Source organism: Scomber scombrus, chromosome 17, assembly GCF_963691925.1.
Source record: "Scomber scombrus chromosome 17, fScoSco1.1, whole genome shotgun sequence".
NCBI lineage: Eukaryota > Metazoa > Chordata > Actinopteri > Scombriformes > Scombridae > Scomber > Scomber scombrus.
Window position 1 is genome coordinate 10,616,447 of NC_084986.1, and position 21,838 is coordinate 10,638,284.

The window sequence follows — 21,838 nt, forward strand, 5'->3', positions numbered from 1 at the left end:
TTCTCTTCTGTCGCTCCACATCAAGCACTGTTCCCGCAGCCTTCCTCCACTCCTGGACTGATGTGTATCTCAACGCTGCATCTTGCACTGACAAGCAAATAAAGCCCAGCTGTTTGCTCATGTGTGCCTGTATGACATCACAAGTTTAATCTGGACCTCTATCGGTCTCATGATTGTATCAATGACTGCTTTTGTTGTTGTTGCGCCTAATTGATTAAATAGGATTAGGGAGAGACTGTGGGCAGCTTTGCGACTGAATGGATGTTAGGGTAGCTTTGTTTGCTGCTGATTGGGTGATAAAAAATTAAATTGTTCTAAGAATATTTGCTTAAGTTAGGGTAATTTCAATGCCTTTACTTTTTTATTGTTATATGTCATATGTTTAGCGTTTGATGTATTTATTTAGATTACGTAGGTATAACTCATTAAAAACTCAGTTTGGCATATACGTTGCGGTCTTGTGAAGTTAAGACATTTTTCTGAATAGACAAAAACAAATTTCTATCACGTCAAAGTCCGGTTGTCACATTATTTAAATAGGGATTTGAGTGTTTTGACATGCACGAGGTCATTTGCACTGGCCCGGCCACGTGCGCTCAACAGCCTGCTCTCCAAGACAGACCACACCTCTTACAATGACGTCACGCCAATCACAACCACTGCTCCATGATGATAAGGGGCAACGTTACGGCTGATATGCTGTTAAATTTAATAGACACGATGTTAACCATTTACCCTAGATTATGTGACTCTAATCCAATCCAGCTCTGAAATAAAACCTATTCATGTAAAATGTATGTTAATTCAACTATTTTAGCTTTGAGGCTACAGCAGTACGGTTCTTTGCACCATCCAAGCTATGTCATATGGTGGAGAAAATATTTGTGTATGAAAATTATTTTTAAAATGATAAAAAATTATATTGCAAATTTCTAACCATCATACCAACTCATTTGTTTATACGTTTTTAAAAATTGATGAACAAACAGTAACAACGTACAGTAATTGCAAAATCATTGTGGAAAAATTCATGTGGTTTTCCTGCAACAATCACCTGCTGTGCACATCTTCATATTAATGCTCTTCAGTATGTCAACACAGGATCTGCTTCATACATAGGCTAATGAAGTATTCTGCCAACATGCCTGTTTAATGCTCAAATGCTGTGACATTAGACATTCATGAAGTGTCCCTGTTTGCCCAACTTTTATTATTTTCATGTCACACCCAAAATGTACTCATAACCAAATTCAGTGATACAATGAAATCATGTGCAGTGAAGTAACATCAAATTGCATGTTCTCACATATTCTGTATCTTCTGAGTTTGGAGATAACCAGTAACATCACCATTTCCAAATATAAATATATGAAAAGACTTGTGAACATAAGGTGTGCTTTAATTATTAGTAAGGACAGGTTACTGTGGTGTGTTACCATGATTATGTAACCAAAATGGATAGTCTGTTGAATGTTATTAAAGGTTTCCATTATAAATGCATGTCGTTTTTATTCATTTTCAAGGCCACGTGAGCTTGCAATTTAACTCAAGTAAGAGGACAGAAAAAAAAGAAATTAAAAGAGAAATAAAATATTAACAGAGGTTATTTTCATAGATACAATATATGGCTAATAGCTTTTATCCTGATTACTTGTGATGGTCAACATTTACATGATTTAAGTTGTCTGCATGTGAATAAACTCATGGAAAGTTTCTACCAATAAACAAAGTGCTACTACATATTATTTTCATTCAGTGATCGAAAACATAATTTCAAAGCAAATATGCATCAAACTAGCTCTTAATAAAAACAGAAAAGACATTTTTAATGTGTATGAAGTAATATTGACTGATTGTATTCAGGAAAGAAATACTTAACTTACACTGTAAGGCTGATATTAACATTGGATGTTATACTGTTTCTTGTGAAATGTGAAAAGAAAATAATGCTGGCAACATTTAAAGACATCAGTTTTAAAAAAAAAAAAACAAGAAAAATTGATTAAACCGAAAAACTGAATGTGGGAGTTACCATAAATTTCATTCATACATTCAGCAGGTCAATTAATGCTTTCCCGTATATTCTGTATATCAAATACAACCTCTCTCTCTATAGTATGAATTAAGTCCACTGACTTTTTTGCCAACATGTACAGAAAAGAGCAGCATCAAGTATTTCAGTATCCTTGGTCCTTTGAATTCACACACACAGGCACATTTGGTGACACCTCTGATGGCCTATGTAACTTGTGTTCACACAATAAACGGAAAGCAGAAGAGAAACCTCAGCCAAATGAGTAGGACCATGAGGATGACGCGTGAAGATACTGCTGCCTAAAAGGAGGTGTGAGGTTTCAGTGTGAGACTAACTGAGGTCAGATGACTAAAATGTGTGCATTGGCTTTTATAGTGATGGCAAGATAAGAGGATTATTCAGACTCCAGCTCAGGTTCCAGTTCCTTCTCTACATCTGACTCTAACTCTCTCCAGGACCGTTTCTTGGCACTGGGGAAGTCCTTTCCTAAAGCGCCTCGGGTTAATGGCCGTGATTTGCTGACATCTCCAGGGAAGGCGTCTGCTTCAGGGCTTTCCTTGGATTTGGTTTCAGGGCGTTTAAAATTGTGGGTGATTCTGAAAGGGCTGTCCTCGCCGGATTTAGATAGACTTCCTACTGCTTGCATAACCTGAGGACTCAACGATTGTGCCAGCTTACTCTTCGGAGGCCTCCCTCTTCCCCGTTTGACTACCACAGGGTTATAACCAACCACTCCTGTCTTTGTCATTTCCAAAGTCATCTTTTCACTTTCATTGCTGTTTTGACTGGTCTTTTCAACCAGAATAGGGGTTTCCCTTTTCTTTTTAACCTTTTTTTCACCTTCACTAACAGAGGTATCGGGGTTCCTTGGCGGTCTGCCTCTACGACGACCCATTACAGGAGGTATAGAATAAGGTTGGGGCTCAGCATAAAAAGGAACATGCTTCAAAGGGTTGAAATTCAAGCAAGCAGTCGCCAGTGTTTTGTTCAAACCCATCACTGTGCCCACCTCTGGGGTTTCCACAGGTTGCAGAGCCATTGACGACACAAAAATTGATTTGTTAAGGAGGGCAAGCTCAGACAGGGGGGTTGTTGTAGCAGGATGCTTTGATTCAAAGTTTGAGGACTGTACAGTTTTGTCTTCCTCCAAAGTGTGGATGCTCTCTGTATCTGAATGGTGCTCAGATTCAGATTTGGTTCGTTCTTGATACTTGGATGAGTCCACATCAGTGCTGACATCGTCATCCTTTCCCTTCTGCTTGGCTTTCATGACCATGAGTGTATAGAAGCCAGCACCAGCTGTAAGCAGACAAAAATATATTTTATTATGGCCAGATAATAATATTACTAATACTAATACTAATAATAACATATTTCAATGAAACAGAGGTAATAAATCACTGGGGGCATCTGACCTGACATAAGGTAATAACTTACTAGGTTTCAGAGATGAGGGGAGTATAATCCTGCCGGTCTTGGAGCGGATCAGAGGAAGAGCAAGGGGCTGAGCAGGGTTTTCTTTTGACTTTGTTGTTGAGGATATGGGCAAGGCGCCATCCTTGTCTGCAGTGACCTGAGGTGTAGCTGTGACTGAATGAGCTTGAGGCTGGCACTCCATTTGAGTATTGGGTGTGGTGATCTGGGCTGGGTCAAGAGATGCTTCCTGATGGCTCTCCAACTGTGACTGATGTTGAGTGACTTGAGCTGAGGTCACATGTTCACCCGGCTCCTTCTCTGTCTGCAGTGGGGGTGCGGTGACCTCAGCCTGGGCTGGAGATGACTCAGCCTGGGAATGTGATGCTCGAACACTGCAGTGGGTTGGAGCTTTGTGTAGGTTGGGCTGACGCAGGGACATCACTGGATGCACATTGTTTTGGGGTGGTGTCGGGTGCAGGTGTGGCTGAAATGTAAATGTGTACGTGTCGGGCTGGGTCTCTGGTTGGGAAGCACTGGCTTGTAGAAGAGCAGCTCTGGTCTGGAGTAGAACTGAAAAGGGCGTCATTTTCATTGCCCTCTCTCTCGCTTTCTGCTTCTCACAGATTTCATTCACCTTCTGTTTAATCAGCTGCTCTGACTTCCCTAAAAAAACACACACAAAAACAGGAACCATTAATATAACACAGGTGTCAGTGAAAGCAGCATCATATGTGCACAATAAAACATTTATTGTGTTCATCCAGGCCTGAGCATTTTATTTATTCCATTCAACATATGTTACTATTTAATGTTTAGCTTTACATTATTTGGAATTGGCTGTTATTCAAAACCACAACTGTTCCCATGCTCATTATTAATGATTTAAGAAATCAGATCAAGTGAAGACGTGGTAGATTTCATGGCAACCAAATTATCTAAACATTATTATATCATTGAAAGTGAACAAGCTTTTACAAAGCATTTGTACTGGATAACAGGCAAAGGAATTATTCACTACAAAATGTTGCCATTTATATATTACACAACCTACTTAGTACACATAAAATGCAACATACAGAGACATAAATTGTACATACCAGACAAGAGAGAAAGCTTTTTCACGTAGATGGCTTGCATCTCATCCTGCTTCTTCTGTTCCTCCTCCAGATGTTTTGAGTTCTCATTCAGTGTCTGGATTTCTTTTAGAGTCTGCAAACACAACATAAAAAGAGTGACGATTGTGATACGGAGCTGTGAATGGAATCTCTTGTCAAATTTAATCGAGTACAAATATTAAGTGGACAGCTGTGCACAGATCTGCAGCACAATATTCATGCATTTCTGTGGAATGCGCCATCTTTTTTCTAATTGGTAACATAAAAAATGGAATAAACTGAATCAAAGTTAATACGTGCATTTCTCATTGAAGGGGAATTGTTGAAGTTGTTTCTACTGCCCATCAGAACTACATACTTGAATTTGCCAGTTTCACAATTATGAGTATATTTTTAAATAACTACTATTAACCATGCATCTTCAACTGACTAAATCTAACACATTTTTAGACGGTGAAGGTTAAAATTAAGTTGAGAAGCTTTGCAAATTTGCGCTCATCATTTTTCAATTTATGACTAAAATAAAATGCTTTCTTTATTTCTGAGCAAGTTTTCTGTCACGACTGAAGGACAAACTCCTCCACATGACAAGACAGGATATGGAACTGACCAGTGTGAGAAGGCGCAGCGTGGAGGTTTTGGGGTCACCCGTGAGCATAACCTGGAGTTTATCGAAGAGGAGCCGCTGATCAGAGCGTCTTTGCCTTTCAATCGCAATGTGGTTCTTCCGCTTCTTTTTGCAACCACACATGATATCTTCACTCTCTGTTTGATTCTAAAATGGAGAGACAATAGAGCTGATCAGCAATGGAGAAATATTGCTTAACATACAACCAAACTGACTTAAATATGAGGTCAGTAAACTTTTACAAAGTTTATTGATTTTAGTATATGACTGTTGCATGAAAAGATGCGACTCAAAGGGCCGAATTAGGTCAAACCTGGGTGCTTTGTGTCCTTGCTGATCCTAAATCATCAGTGGAACATCTGAAGGTAGAAAAAAAAAATCAAAATGTAATACTACTCATCAAAAGAGCAGAACAGATGCAAATGTTCACAAGCACACATATAAACATGTATTACCGTGACTCCGGTAGTGCCTTGCTGGCAACTTGGTTCATATTGGTGATGGCCATGCTGTGTCTTCCTTCTTCTACTGTCTCAATGTCTACTGCTTCATCCTGAAGAAAACCAAAATGCAGTGTGCAGTTTTTAAAGATATGACAATGACTACAATAGCAACAATCACAGAATTTGATATTCTAAGATTATGAAAGTCACACTTTATCTTACACATAAACAAATGTTGCAGAAAAGCTTCTTCCCTACACTTACATTTTCATCACTCTCTTCACTGTCGTCTGACGAGTCAGAGCTTAGGTCTTCAGAAGTACTATCTGTGTTTGACTCAACGTCCCTTGCCATCAGCCTGCTATTGGATTGATCTGATGCCATCCTCTCATCACACATCAGCCCAGGAGCTGCTCCAGGCTCTGCTGATCTGCCACTTGATGGGTCCTTAGCTCCATTAGGGGTGTCCATACCAAGCCAATTCTTGATTTTTGAGTGGTCAAAAGTAAACAAAGAATCCTTTTGTGGCTGGGTTTTACCAATGCTGTCCATGTTTGTAGTGTTTCCAGCCTCTGACTGTTGTGTTGAAGCTCCATCAGCTCCGGGCTTTGGGAGCTGAATAAGAGTGAAGCCCCCAGGTAGGATAACTCCAGGTAGGTTCTGGCCTCTCGTGCTCTGGTTGTCTGGAGGGCAGATCCTGAATGAGTAGGTCCCACTCTGTGCCAAGAAGCTGGGGGTTTTCAGAGAGGGGGACACCGTAAGAGATACAGGCGAGGATGTAGAGCTGTTCTGGAAGGGGTTGATGGTGCTCTTTTGGCCTGATGCAAACATCTGGACAGGGTTGATGGTTGAGGAGTTTTGCAAATGATGAGGATTGATTATGGATCCCTTTTTCCAAGAGTCTGGCTGTAATAATTGAACTGAGCAAAACAAAAACAAACAGGACAAGGTGATGAGACAAAGAAATGATCCTTATCCTGATAGAACATATCAGCTTGATTATTATATCTCAAAATATAAAAAGAAAATCAGACAAATCCTGAGAAATAGCAAAACATGAAAATGTTTCCTTTCCCTTTTTATTATTGTACATTAGGGCTTAAAGAAATATTTAACTTTGTTCCTACATCTGCACTGCTTGGAAGATTTCAAAAGTCTGCAGTAGCTGCAGGTGTGTGTCTGTGCTGAGGGGGGTTTCTAGTAGTTTTCTTTTCTCTCCTTTGGGAAGCAATCAGTTTACAACTATGTGCTTGTGCTGTGATCCAGAAACAGAGAAACAAACTCACCTGCTGGTTGTGTCAGCGTCTTAAGATCAGTGGTTTTCCTTGCAGTAATAATCGGAGGGACTATTGTGCCAGCGGTCTTTATGTGCAGAGTACCGGAAGTGTTGTGTGCAGAACCTGGTTTCTGAAGGATTTTACTAGAAATGTTGCTGGGAACGTGAAGTCGACCTGTGACGTACGCTGCAAGACGGTTGGCTGGATGAAGAGATCCTATGCCTCCGAGTAACAGTCTGGCCTGATTGTAGGATTTTCCATTCACCTGTTACAGTTAGAAGAAATATGAATCTTACAAGTCTGTTCAAAGTATTTTGGTTTCTGCAGACTGATTTTTGTACGAGTTAATGTAATTATTAATGAGGAAGTGTGGAGGAAGTTTTCTACTTTTTTAAAAAACTGCTGTCACAAAAGAGGAATTTGCAGGAACATGACTTTTTCAAATACACAGCAATACAATGTTTTCTGTCATGCATCAAGTGAAGGTTGCCACCCCAAGTAAAACAATATATTTAGTAGATAAAAAGCATTTCCATGAGGCTAACCTGTATAAGTCCAGATACTTGGCAGCCAGCAGGTTTGGTCCTGGCTCTCAGTCTCCCAGCAGGTAAAACTCCACTCAGAAACGGTGTGACTCCAATCTGCATCTCTTGTTCGTACATTTGGCAGTCTTCCTCATCTACATCCGTGTCCCCATGGAAGCTTTTATTGCCCTTCCTTTCTTCATCACTGGCATCAATTTCGTCCTCGTCATTATCGCTGACCTTTTCCGGTTTACTGATGTGTACCTGAGAGAAAGGGTTATATAGAATAGCAGAGAGTTTCATCACGGGGCAAAATGGGACAAAATGTGTACAACTTCAAAACTCCTTGCGCTCTTCTCTTTTTTGCACTATTTCATCCTGTTTACAGTTCATAGAAACAATTTTACCTGTCTATAGTCATTCCTTGTGTATATTTCTCCAGTGATAAAATACAGTTCATATTTTCTTATAAAATGTTTATAAACACTTAACAATCACTGGGAGCTCATAATATACAGAAACCACTCATATTCTTCTTGACCTGGTATATGAATAATATGAAAGTGATTTTGAAGGTTCATCATTGCTACATAGATTCAGTATTCCTCAGAGACCTACCCTGTAGGTGACAATGGAGCCACTGGGCTTCTGCATGAAGATCTTGGTGATCAGGCGGATGTGGTAAGGGCCGATGTAGAAACGCTGAGACAATCTATTCTGATTCATGCGTCGACATAAAGCTTCCAGGACCATTTTGCGGTCCTTGTCCCACTGACATGCTGACTGGATCTCTATTTGTTTCCTTGCTTGTGTTTCATTTGATGCTGACTTCCCTGCAGGGGGGCATAAGACATTATTGGTTATGTATAGAAATAATAGCATCTTCAATATCTTACAGTCAGATACATCATCCAGCAAACAAAGGATTTAAGGATTTGATTTTAATAGGTCAGTGTGACACACAATTATTTAGTTCTTTACCTGCTTTTTCAACAGTCATTATGGTTCTGTAGTACGTTTTCGGCTCATTATCAGTTGTCTTCTTCGTCTTTGTTGTGGTATTGGGTGGATCGGGGATCTTGGGCTCTATGGTGAGTTCAGGAGGAGGCTTGCTGTTGAACTCTCTCACACGTGCACATGTTAACTTGCTCTCCAAGTATTTGTACACTGGATCCTTATCCTCCTCTCGGATCTGCTGTGATCATTTTTACAAAGTTTATTTTTTAAACTGTCAGACAAATCACCAGACTAGCATTCAAACTCCCAAAAGGTGACAAAAAAAACAATAGATTTTATATGTAATCCACATATTTCATATTCTACTAACTGTAAGCAATAGTTGCATGAGTGTGTACAAATAAGACAAGTGTACAAGCAGACAGATTTTGTATTTACCACTTGAGCTGAATAAAGTGCACTGCGTTTAACGAGCTTCACAGGTAATGGTGGAACAGGAGCACTTTTGGGGGTTAAGATCGGCTCTGGATCCACATCAAGAATGTTGCAATTCCACAGTTTATTAGGATGGGAGCCTGTTCGAGGCTGGACCTCAAACTCCATATTAGCTGAGGAGAGATAAAGACATTTCATTAATACATCTGACCGACCGAGGGTTGTGACCAACCTGGGCAGTAAACACAAAACTATGAGAGCAAATTATCCCATAATTTTAATGACAGTAATGATCTTACAGTTAACAGGATGGATGCCTTCTTCACTCGCCTGCTTGGTGTTTTTGTGCGTTGAGCAGGCACAGTCAAACATGCATTCAGGCCGGCGGCAGTGAAGAGAGCCTTTATTGGAATTGTGGAGACCAGAACAAACGCAGCCCAGTCTGCAGAACTCCTGGCCACATTCAGTTTCAGCAGCTTTGTACTTTGGATGCCGAGGTGCCTTCGGAAGCTGACTGGACAGTGTCTGATTTAAATGGAAGGAGAGGAGCAAGCCATTCAAACCATTTTCAAAGCATTTACTTCATGTTATATGTCAGTATAGGTGTGTGCTGTCTATTCACCAAACACTATTCTCAGTGGCTCCTCATTCATTGATGTATATTTTGCATAATAGAAAACCCATCATCAATATCAAATGACAATGTACACATAGACACACAGAGTACACTTGTACTGTATGTTGCACACCTGTTTTGTCAGCATTACAGACAGAGCATATGATAGTCTGTCTGCAGTCAGCTGTGTTTTGTCCAGGCCCTCGTTCAGGGCTCCAATCTCCATCTGCAACAGTCTGAGCTGGCTCTTGGTGAGGCCTGAAGTTCTGTGTGTCGCCCCTTGGCTCTGCCCATAGGTCACCGCTAGTTTCTGGTTGACCTCTGGTTGGTATGTAGGTAATCTAAAACAGACAGGAAGAACTAAGCAAATTACTGTTTTTCGATTTAATCTGCCTAAAAATAGTTACAGCCATGTACTTCTTTAAAACCACAAAGCACATGTCATTATTCACTTCTGAGGTGGAGGAACAAAAAAAACAGTAAACATTGTAGCTGCAGATTTTTAACAACCAACTCTTAAAAGTATCCAAAGGGGATACTTTGGTCTGAAGAAAGCATGTTTACATGGAAAGCAGGACAATTCAAAGCAGCTTGTCCTTTTAAATAAAAATATGTGCTACTTTTGAAAGATGGAGCTCTCTATAATATTTTTCTGATGCTAATTTGGAATCATTTATATTGTGCAAGTCAATGACAAGATGTAATTCTGAGTGCTAATTGTACTGCAATCACGGGCATCAAGATCACATTAAATTAAGATGCAAGTGGCCTAAATGAGACATTAGCTCAGGTGTTAGCATTTCCTATTACAGAGCTCAAGGAATAATGACATATGGATCCACAACCAGCATAATTATAAACAAATAAAGCTAAAAAGGACAAGTGGCAACTAATTGTAGAAAACTAGAATATCAATTTGAAATTAAAGCCGCAAGCGGCGATGGCGGGCCCTCGCTCACCCATGCCACCGCGGGGCCTGAGGCATGGCGGGGCTGTGGCGGGAAATAGAAAGTGAGAAAAAACCTGGAAGGAGGCCAAAAATGCAATGTTTCGTTCATCCAGTAGGGGGCAGTCACAGGTAGTTACACATATGGTCTGGTGTGGTCTGGTGTGTTCAGGGCGGCCACTCATCAGTCATGTGAAGTTTGGAGTGAATTGGACAAAGCATGAAGGAGTTATGAGAGGTTGATGGTTCATCCACCAGGGGGCAGTAGAGTAACAAAACACAAGCGGTTGCGTTCAGGGTGGGACAGTGATTACACATGTGAAGTTTTGTGGAAATCGCACAATGATGATGTAAAATATGGCACTTCCTGTTTCCACTAGGGGGCGACACGAGTGAGATCGCCTATGAGCGAATGGAGACGTTGAGGTCGGCACCCTGGACCTGTGTACCAATTTTCATGATGATACGAGTTCAATAAAGCCATCAAAAAGCCAAACGTATTTTCATGGCGAGGAATTGATGGTCGCCGCGTCGCCACGCGGACGCCATTACTCGTAGCTTCACAGTCTTCATAATGTAGCTTCACCAACTGGTTCTGAATGAAGTTGATGGGGCAAAGTATGTAATTTTAATGAATCTTAGTTCACTTCCTGTTACCACCGGGGGGCGCTATGAGTTACGTGGGAAGTTAATATATCGGGACGTTCAGGGCGGAGCCATCATCATGTCCAGCAAGTTTGAAGCTGATTGGATGAAGTATGTGGGATTGAGAGCCACTCGTATGTACATGGCGAGCACGCCAAAGTTAGTTGAGCCCTGGCAGACACGCCCTTTGACCTACGGATGCACAGAGCACAACTTAAGCTCAGCTAGGTCTGGAGATGTTGCGTACCTAATTTGAACTTGATGGGGCGAACGCTGTTGGAGGAGTTAATTTTAGGCGGGAAAAAACAAAACCTAAATGGCAACTTCCTGTTGGGTTGAGGTCATGACGTCAAGAGGCTTTTTTGCATATGTGGGTATAATACATATGTGTACCGAATTTTGTGAGCATAGGACAAAGTTAGCAAAATTCCCTATGGGCATTTTTGGACTTTGTAGGGGGCGCTATTCCGCCATTCTGCGTCGACCATGTGCGACCACCCAAAAATATCGAATTTCGGCTGAGGCCGCACGTCCGTGCAAAAGTATAAGCATTTTCACATTTGGGAAAGGGGCGAAATTGGGGCACGAAATGTCGGAAGAATAATAATAATAATAATAATAAACATTACAATTTCAATAGGGCTTTCGCCAGGCGACTTGCAGTCGCCGCTCGGGCCCTAATTAAGTTTCCCTTTTCTCTAGCTATTGAGTCTCAATTTCATTAGAAAATAAATATTTAACAGGCCTAATATGCTTTGAAACTAATACATTACATTAATTCCACTGGTTTAAGGATTTATAACACAATGTTGAGAGATGTGTCAAACAATTGTTTTTAAAGTCACTTCAAATGAAGCCTAATGACATCCTTACCCCTGTGAATGAGAACTAGCTTTTGCACCGACTACCGGCACAGGTCCAGGTGGTGAATGTGAAGGTGTAGACCGCTGTATGGACTGGGGTCTTCCTTGGACAGGCGTTGCAGGTTTGGCCAGGGGAGGAGCTGGTGTCGTCAGGACAGAGTAGAGGAGGGGTTTGTGGGACAGGGGACATGGCCTGTTAGTGCCCGCTGGGCCTTTAGAGGCAGCGTTTCGATGCTTGAGTGCACTGTCCAGGGTTTTTACATAGCTGGAGCTTTTAGCAGGCAGCTGATAGGCCACAGAGCCCTCAGGGTTTGTGGAGAAGGCAGCAGCACGCTCACTCATTCGCTGAGCTTCGCTCTCCAAGTACTCATCCAACATGTTGCTGCAGAAGGCAGATAGGTTCTTTTGTGATCCTTTTGGAGAGGGAGAATAGAGAGATTAATTCATCAATGAGGAATAATAAATCAAACACAAGCATATTCAGTTTGTTTTATTTCGGTTAATCTTTTGGTAATTAAAATGACTAGACTAATCCCATTGCGTGATAAAAGAGACACTGAAGCTACAAGAAGAAGGGCAAACCTCACCATCACTGCAAGAAGGAGATGTTTCTTTGCTTATAATAAACTTGTTTCTCCATCCCTTTATTTTCGTCATGTCACTTGTCTTTCCTGTCCGGGACATGAAGAGTAATCCCTCATCTGCAAAGGAAACATGCTGCATTAGCTTTCAGAGTAAGCCTGTATCATTACACCTAAAGAGTGCTTCGCAATGTTCTGTTAAGTACCACAGTAGGAATACAGACGGACAAAAAACTTCTGGTACATGTTGAATTGATGTGAATGTTCACAAAGAATCTTGAAAAAACGCATTTACTCAGTAGGCAGCAGAGCTTAATGATCATGGGGGAGGGGGCAATCATCCTTATATACATCCTGTATTTCTTGCATGGAGGTCAGCTGCTGAGCCAGAGGCTACAAGTTTAATTCTAACAACAATTTAGCCATCTCCATTTCCCCGGCTGGTGAAACTACAATTGCCAAGCATCCTTTTCGGGTTTCTGTTTCATTCTCTTATTTTGACAACAATGCCAAAAGTTAAGATCATGTATAACTGGAAGTAAAAATTTAACACCAGTTTGTCAACGCATAGCCCACTACAAGAATGTAGCTTAAGCCAAGCACACACAAACTGTCAAAGATCAGTCCTACTTACTGTCATCACACACAGCGTCATTGCCTTGCTCTGGTAGGGTCGGTGGAGGAAGTGGCAGTTGAACCCCCAGATAATGCAAGTCAATGGACTTAGTGGGGTCTAGGGAGCTCAACTTCAAGCCCACTAGAAAATGGAGAGAGAACAATATATTTACACTGTAACATCACCTCTCAAACCCTGGGATGTTTTAGATATATGTTTGTGAACTCACCCTCCTTGAGCACAGGATGGATGACCTGTCTGTGTTTGAGAACTCTGAGGTCCTGCAGCAGGATCGCCTCCAAGCGGGCCATCTTGTCTTCATCAGTCTCTGGATTCACCACAATGTTGGGTGAAAACAACAGAACTTTTAGGTTAGATTTCATTTAAACATCAAAAATAATGACAATGAAATCACTTTCTAGTATGCAGTGCACCAAAAAAAAAATTGTTATGTAGCTCAGTCAAATCAGATCTCAGATTTCTTACCTTGCTTCAACTGTGTCGGAGGTGTTGTTGTTAAGGGAACCGGAGAGACTGATGAGGGATTGGCTGGCTTGTCCCCGACATGAATTTCAAGGGCTTCCTGTGACACAAAAGAACAGCAGAGCATAAATACTTTCAAAACCTCTACTGTGCAAACTACTGAACCTCCAAAATATGACATCCAATGCCATTTCAGAAATCTGTATTGCTTCAGTGAAAACTCAACCACCCAGTTCTATAACATTAGGTAGGTGATTGGAGGAGGCACCACATCCTGATACAATCAAATAAAATGTGTTGATATGTGCAGAGCATTCTTTGTAATTGTTGAGTTTTACCTTTGAGGTAAATGACACAAACAGCAGGCCCTCTACATCATCGAGCTCTGGTTGCATAGCGACAGTCAATGATGGGCTGTGGACTACTGTGGGGAAGGCAGCCGTAGCTTTCCACTCTTTTCCCCGGGAATTAGCCCAGCGTTTGTTGATCCTCTTCCTCCTCTTGCGGTACCCAGGTGATGATCCTGGGGTGGACGTTGCCGATGTGGGAGTCAAGGATGCTTTTTTAGGGGTTACTTTGGTGCATTTCTGCGTGTTAGGGATTACACTAATGCTGTGGTTTTTCTCCTTGGGTTCTGCACATGGACTTTTTTGGACTAGCACAAGCTCACCGAGGGCTTGCCTGCCTCTTCCAATTCGGGCATATTCATCCTTGCTGGAAGGGGTAAACATGATGGGCTTCAGGACCAGTCTGGTGTCTTTTTCATTTGGGAGAGAAACAGAAGCCTTTTGCGTCTTTGTGCTGTGAGACAGTAAAAACAGGTTCATTTAATGGATAGAAAATACATAAAAGTGAAACTGAAAGGAAAATATTATTTTTGATGGCACCCACGGCATTCATATTTAAAGCCTATTTCAGCCATTCTATTGTTAAACAGACCACATATTTTCTAATGTATGTCAATGTACAAATGTATAAATAAATACTGCATTTGAGTTGTAACATGCTTACTGTATTTTCTGCTTTACATAATGCTAACATGAGGGACTACTTAAGACCAATGTGCTGAACTGTATCATCTGTAATAGATACGTTTTCCTGTTATTTTGTCCACCTATTTATTTAATGTCTCCTTTAAGTTACCAGTAGCCAGAACTGTTAACTAAATCAGGTTAAATGCACAGACAAACCACATTTTTTTCAATTAAATGAACAGATTAGGATTATTTTAAATCAAACTGGACACAGCAATGGATCAATATTTGTTTTAAAGCAGTTATTACTCCAGTTACATTTATTGTAATACACTTGTCAAAGAAAAACAAATATATGCAGGATGAACAATTATGCTTCCAAAAGTCCCATATAGTCATTCTCCACATGTATAAAAAACCCCAGTGTGAATGAACCAGATATTAGTGAGTAAATGAAATGTTAAACTCAAAACCTTACCTAAGATCCACAACCTCCACTTTGCTTTCAGTGGTTTCAGCAGGTTTTAAAACAGGAGGCTGAGTCTCTGTCTTCACAGTTGGAGTCTCTGTAGTGATTCTGTTCAGGCGGGGGTTGTGCCCGTCCTCTCTGAAGCCCTTTGCGAATGGATTATGGTTAATTTTCAGCTGTGTGATCCGAAAGTTCTGGTAAGTTGTCACAGCCATAAATTCAGTTTGTGGAAATGTAAAGGTCATGCTTTCTGGTCCCATAACCACCGGTTTGTCAGGTGTGGGTACATCCCCTTCTGGGACTGGTAACACATGTAGTCTAGGAATGTAGCGATGCATGGAGTGTAGGATTATATGACCTTCCTGGTCTTGGGGATTATTGGTCAGTTTGAGTTTGTAAAAAGACACTAGCCCGCTCATCCAATCCGAACCTCGACAGGGTGAGTAATGATGGCAAAATGCCCGGATCAGACCTTGGGACTGGTTTTCTGCAGCTCCAGTGACCTCCCATTTGGTTGAGTTCCAGCGGTACTTGTAGAGGTCCGATGGAACTATGGACAGGACTAGGGTGTAAAGCCGCTCAGGATCTAGACCAGTCAGGCGATATCGACAGCATGGGAACATCCGGCGACCTGGTTTAGTGAGAATCATCTCAGTTCCACAGTGGTTAAACTGCTTCCACATGCTGTTATTCTCCAGAGTGAGACTGACACCTTTGAAGGTCAACAAAGCAGGAAAGTCACCTTCCAGGTCTGAAGTGCCAAATGTGGTCGATGGCGACTCAGACAACAATGGTAATGATTCTGATATGTTGACAAGGCTTGTCCCTGTATAAGTTAGAGAGTCTGAAGCTGATGCTATCTGTGAGGTAGCTGGGCTTGTTTCAACAATCCCTTCTAAGGTAGTAGGTGATGATACAGCAGGCTTAGCTGGACTAGCTTCAGCAGGTGAAGAGAGAGCCGAGCTGCAGTCATTACTCGCCATGGAGACAGCTATGTTCTCCATCACTGTCTCATTACTGAGACTCAGTCCCACAGTGGTTGGAAAAGGAGGAGCTGAGGAGGGGACAGTAGGTGGAGGACCCAAGGAGAAGATATCACTGAAGCTCCTCTCCATGTCCTCCACTGCATGTGGGTCTTTCATGGATGTGAGTTCGGGGTCTGTAGCAGGCATCACCAACTGCTGTGCTCGTCCCACTTCATTTGATACCTAACAGAAAATGACACCATAATAATAATGTTATGTATGCAGTATAGCAATGTTCAGAGGTACAACATATATTACAGACATAATGAACAAGAGAGAAGTGATCAAATCATACAGAAGATAATAATGAAAGCCAAAAACAATCTTTACAATGCTGACAAATGTTAGATAAGCAATTACAGCTCATCCAAGCAGAGAAAAACCAGCAGGAAAAAAAATAATAACCGCCTCACGAAATGTAAACAATTAGAGAAATCAGCCAATCAATAAAACTCTAAATGTGCAGTTCTCTATAAGGCTAAAAAACAGTGGAACTCTGGCAAATCTATTTCCAGAACCATTCAGATATGAACTCACATGGCAAATATGTATTTAAAGACAGGTTAAATACTGTCTGCAACACTTCAGCGCTACTGAGTGCTGGTTGATTTACAGCTAGTTGCAGAATCAGCGGTCTTGTACTATTGGTTGCAATAAATAACAATGCCAAGATGTGTTGACTGCTAAGAAAAACAGGGTCATCCATAATTTCAGTTATAACCACCAAGTGGGGAACTGAAACAACTGTAGTCAACATCTAAACAGCATTTCTTACACCATGCAAAATCAAAGAACATCCAACCAGTGGTTTTTAAGGTTGCTGGCTGTGTGAATGTCTTGTCAGCCACAGAGCTCCTGTACCAAATTTCATGATGTCCAGTCTGCATAATTCATAAACATGCTCTGTGCATTTGTGTCCAACAGGAATTCCAATAAGAATCAAACCACTGTAGAGCATTTTTAGGATAGACCGTACCCTCCTGAAAAATAAATTAGCTACTAATGGAGGAATTATAATTTATTTAAAGCCTCGGGCCATATGTGCTCCTTTAATAGGCTGATGGTGACTTCTTTTGACTGTGTATGGGTGTGTAAAACGTATTAATAAACTATATCTAACATAAAAACACCTATAATAAGGACTCCGCTCTCACTGAGCTCATGCAGGGTGTTGATTTGAATTTAAGGTGTTGCATGTTTGTTACTGTGATGCCACATATCATCAGTGCACAAAATCTGCACCAGCCATTTACCAAAATCCAGGTAAAATATGCAAATGGATAGTAGATTTGCTTCACTCACCAGCCGAAATAAGCAACAACGGTAATCTGTTGAGTGTCTGCCAAAATCTGAACATAGCCATTTGGCTGGTGGACAAGAGTGTTAATTTTGCACCCTGCATTATCGTTATGCGCACTAATTACGTACTGAATAAAACACATAGCATGTTGAATGGAATCTGGACTTGGTGACACACCAATGCTGAGTCACCAGCGGAAAGCAGGAATTAAAAAACAGCATCCCCCATTCCCTCAGTTTTCACCTTTAAAAACCATCATTACATGACGAATACTATGTAGACTAGAATAACAAATGGCTGACGTGTGAGTCATTTTGGGAAGTTATTAAGTACACCGGTACAATCTGATACAACAGCTATGTCATAAATTCTAAATGTACGAAGCTTATATAGTTTCAGTTTTTGTTGACATTGTCAGAAAGGTGTTAACTATGTTTATTATTGAGGTTGGTGGTGGTGTATTAGGGTGCATTATATTGAATGGTGTTACTAAGATTTTGTCCAATAAAATTAGATCCTGACCAATAACTGTGAGCCAATATTATTGGATGATACTGGCCTATCACAGATATATTGGTATTGGTGTATATGTTGTTTGATATAAATTATATAGGCAGTATATTATGTATAGTTGATGTTTTAATAAATGCATACTGTGCATAATGTGTTTTCAGTCATAGTGATATATTAAATTGCCAGAGAAGTTCACTGTTACAGTGCACTGATGTCATTTTATAAAGTGTTTCATAAACACACTTGAAGGATAATTTCAAAAAATGTGTGTTAATGTAGATATTCTGTATATTAATAAGATTATTGGCCAATATATCTGAATTTTCTAACTTGGTAATATCGACATTAGCCCCAAAAATCCAGTAGCCTATCAGTCTGTCCCTAAATAACATACATAAGGGGAGGACAATATTAAGAATAGTTTTCAATACAAGTCACCTCAGTACACCACCACCCAATACTACCTCAATAATAAACATTAAGTAAAATGATCACCTTCCTGACAATGTCACCACTGAAACTGAAAGCGTAGAAGCTTATTACATGTAGAATTTCTGACATGGCTGTTTTATTGGATTGAAAATAAATTGCATATGTGTTCCTAAAAGTGGCCAGTGAGTGTCTATCTTGTCAGTGTGAGAGAAGTGGACTTTGGCTGGACATGGCTGAAATACCCGGACAGGCTTGTGTTAACTATGTTAAAAGAAAAAGAAAAACACTCAAGTATAGACCGTTTGTTATTTGGGTTTGTACCTGAGAAACCCACATGTACTCTGTGCAACGGCACACTGTAAGCCAGAAAGGCCTGTTTTCTTGTTGTCCTGCCCCTCACCCCCCTGGTCAATTTACTAATCACACCAACACACGGATGCAACAGTCTAAAGGTGTTAATCGACTGAGCGCGTGCATCAAATGGGTTATTACCGGTATATTTACTACATAATTCCCAAACTGCTCTCCGTGTAACTATTTCTCCTCAAAAAAAAATGTATGAAGCCAAGATAAGAATTGAAGTTGCTTGATAACAGCTCTTTCTTCCTCACACGCCGCAGAGAGAGAGAGAGAGAGAGAGAGGAAGGCCGTCTGCTCCAACACTCACCAAGTTGGAAAAGTTGCAGGCTTCACCGACGTCTCACCTTTACGCTGTCGGTTCGACCGGTGTATTAATAACGTTCACGGTAAAACTCCCAACTGTTGCACGTCGCCGTCGCCGTGTGAAGGGCCTCGGTGAATCCCTCGAACATAAACGCAAACTGGCAAATGGAGGCCGAGAGCCACGCCAGTGTGTGTGCTCGCATCGACCGACCCCGAGCGTGCACGCAGCGGAGCCAAAGCGCGTGCACTACACCGTATCACCCCCTCTCTTCAATGGCGCGTGATTCCCGGGAAGCGGGAGTCCACCATCCCGCATAATTTTTTATTTTTTTTCCTCCGCTTGTTCCCACCTCGAGCTTAGTCCGCGCGCTGCCGGTAAAAAAAGGACAACTCTCACCAAGTTTACCCGAAAAGCGACACTTCCCCTCCCTCCCTTTTCTTTTGTGTTTCCTTCACTTCTTCTTACCTTTTTCGATCACATTTCCATTCTCACCCTCTCTAAAAAAAACAATCACACATGCACACACACACACTCCTCTGTCCCTCTCTCTCTTCTCACACTCTCTCACACACAAACACACACACACACATATCCGTGCTCTCGTGCTGTGACGTAACACGCTCACCATGGCGGTAGAGCTCCGGTAGCCAATGCGCAAGCTCCCTGCGGAGTATTTCACCGGCCAGTGGTTTCATCATGGTGTCAGTATCCTGAAAAATGTGACCAAACACACCAACGACGGGCAAAAGTTACATACGAAACATGAGATAATTAGTTGAAGTGTCATCATTAAATATTCTGCGCGACAAAGCGTCAAGATGTGTCTCCTGCGCTGTACTTCTTATTTCGGCAGAGACAACGCCGCAAGTCAACATGACTGGCTTTGTTGCTCTTGAGAAAATGGCGGCTTGACTTTTCAGGTAAAAATAATTTGCCAAATAAAAGTTTTTTGGAAACGTTGCATGAGCTAAATAACATATAGGAGTAGGCAGCTACACGTGGACGTGATGCTTCCGCCATGTATCAAAATGTGTTACCGTGAGCACATGAGTTAGTCGCATTAGTTGGACATTGTAGCCCAGGCTAGTTATTAGGCTGTTGCATACCCACAGGGAAAATGCAGATAAAGGAGCATTTGCCTTACAAAAAAGTCTGCAATATGCTCCAGTTATAAAGGAGTGCTCCAATTATACATATTGTAAGCAGAGGAGTATATGTGAACATTTTTATTTGATTATAACCACAAAATACACAGCAGCTGTAATTTAATCCAAAGGGCCCATGATGGAAATAAACCTCTGGGTTTTATTTTGTTATCCTATTTCCTTTTATATAAGAACTAAATGGCATGGCAGAGCTGTTTTAAAAAAATGAAATTGTCAATAAAATCAATCAATCAATTGAGAGATCTATGTGGATCAAGCCAGCTAGCTAACTAAAACATTCAAGGTTATCTTAAAATGTGATCTATATAGGGTTTTTCACTTGTGGCAATCAACACTTAGTGGCTATAGGATAAATACATTAACTGTAACTGCAGCCCCCACTGTTCTAGTATGAACTTGTCTAAATGTGTCCTAGAAGAAAATCTATTTTTTTCTTAAAAGAAATAGAGTGGGAGTGGGAGGAAATGGCTTATGGCCACCATAGTCACTACACAGGAGATTACTACACTTAGGCCTATGGTTAAGATACACTCAGATAAGATAAAGTAATAATGAAGCAAACAAAAAAAAAAACAAAAAAAAAAAAATATATATATATATATATATATATGTATACACACATATATATAAAACAACAAGTAAACAAACATGTGGCATCTCAACTGACAGGTATTAGTAGACATGATGTCATATTTGGCTATAATTTATTTTTAGGGCAGGAGGGTGACAATGTGTTTTTCATGAAAACAGGATATAGTCAACAACATTATAAGGTACAATGTAGATTTATAATTCGGCTAAACAGGAAGATTATTGCAAAATGAAAACCAATATGTTATTCAGCCAACAGGGCGGGGCCAAACCAGTACTAGGAAGTGGGAAAGTAGCCAACATGAACCCACCCATCTTTTGTGTTCCACGTGGAAATCTCGTGGTGATAATCTGCAGCCAGTTCCTGCTGGGGAGCCTCATAAAACATGTGTAGTTACTCAGTTCAGATAAATGATAGACAAATACTTCTTGTTTGGCTGTGAGGAATGCACATTGAATGCTAATGAAGAGGAGACTAACAAACTAAACTTCGTTGTATATGTTCTTATGCAATGACAATAAACTTATCTTATGTAGCTCACACGGTTCATAGTAAGATATCTGCACCAAGCCACATCTTGCAGGGAAATCATATCAATATTACTGTCATTTCCATAGGCACACACTCCAATTTGTGATTGATGTATGTGTATGTGTGTGTGTGTGGGTCTCTCTGTTTATAGTATTATGTTGATTGTTTTGCATTGTTTTATTGTTTAATTCATTATCATTATTATTACCAATGTATTGTTTTCTGTTTAAATGTAATAAGTACATCTCAAAAACAGGATGGTGTATCCTCTAATCTTCTAATAAATAAATAAAAAATACGAAATTTCTCCAGTAACAGAACTGCTTATTTGCTATACATTAAACATTCATGATTTACTATGCTTTAATATGTTTTCATAGATGAGGAGATAGAAAAAAAGAGTCTCTCGGGTTATAGTTGTGCAAATAATGCAACACCAGACAGGGATGGTAATAAGTTAACCTAATTTCTGATGTCTGAAAATCAAAATGAGTTAGTCCTCACAATTGTTCTACAAATAATTTAAAAATATAACATCATTTAGGTTTTTTGTTCTCATCTTGTGACAGCTTCATTTAATTTGTTTTCTATT

The 21,838-nt window shown here is 40.6% G+C and overlaps 1 protein-coding gene across 3 annotated transcripts; it reads right to left on the reverse strand.

Moving 5' to 3' along the window:
• Positions 1–1,193: 1,193 nt before the first annotated feature.
• magl (MAX dimerization protein MGA-like) lies at positions 1,194–19,513 on the reverse strand. 3 transcript variants are annotated; one of them, XM_062436775.1, is made up of 22 exons: positions 19,423–19,513; positions 15,033–16,231; positions 13,919–14,381; positions 13,584–13,680; positions 13,327–13,425; positions 13,116–13,238; positions 12,488–12,601; positions 11,911–12,313; positions 9,580–9,787; positions 9,130–9,355; positions 8,834–9,003; positions 8,420–8,633; positions 8,057–8,271; positions 7,460–7,702; positions 6,924–7,179; positions 5,902–6,557; positions 5,650–5,747; positions 5,508–5,553; positions 5,177–5,341; positions 4,549–4,660; positions 3,473–4,114; positions 1,194–3,334 (listed from the first exon to the last, which is right to left on the reverse strand). In XM_062436775.1, exons 2-22 carry the CDS (start codon positions 16,193–16,195, stop codon positions 2,430–2,432), a joined length of 6,618 nt encoding a protein of 2,205 aa, XP_062292759.1. In that variant the 5' UTR covers positions 16,196–16,231; positions 19,423–19,513; the 3' UTR covers positions 1,194–2,429. The 3 variants fall into 3 exon arrangements, with proteins under 3 accessions (XP_062292759.1, XP_062292758.1, XP_062292760.1); XM_062436774.1 differs by lacking the exon at positions 19,423–19,513 and adding an exon at positions 18,998–19,255; XM_062436776.1 differs by lacking the exon at positions 19,423–19,513 and adding an exon at positions 18,961–19,255.
• Positions 19,514–21,838: the final 2,325 nt, after the last annotated feature.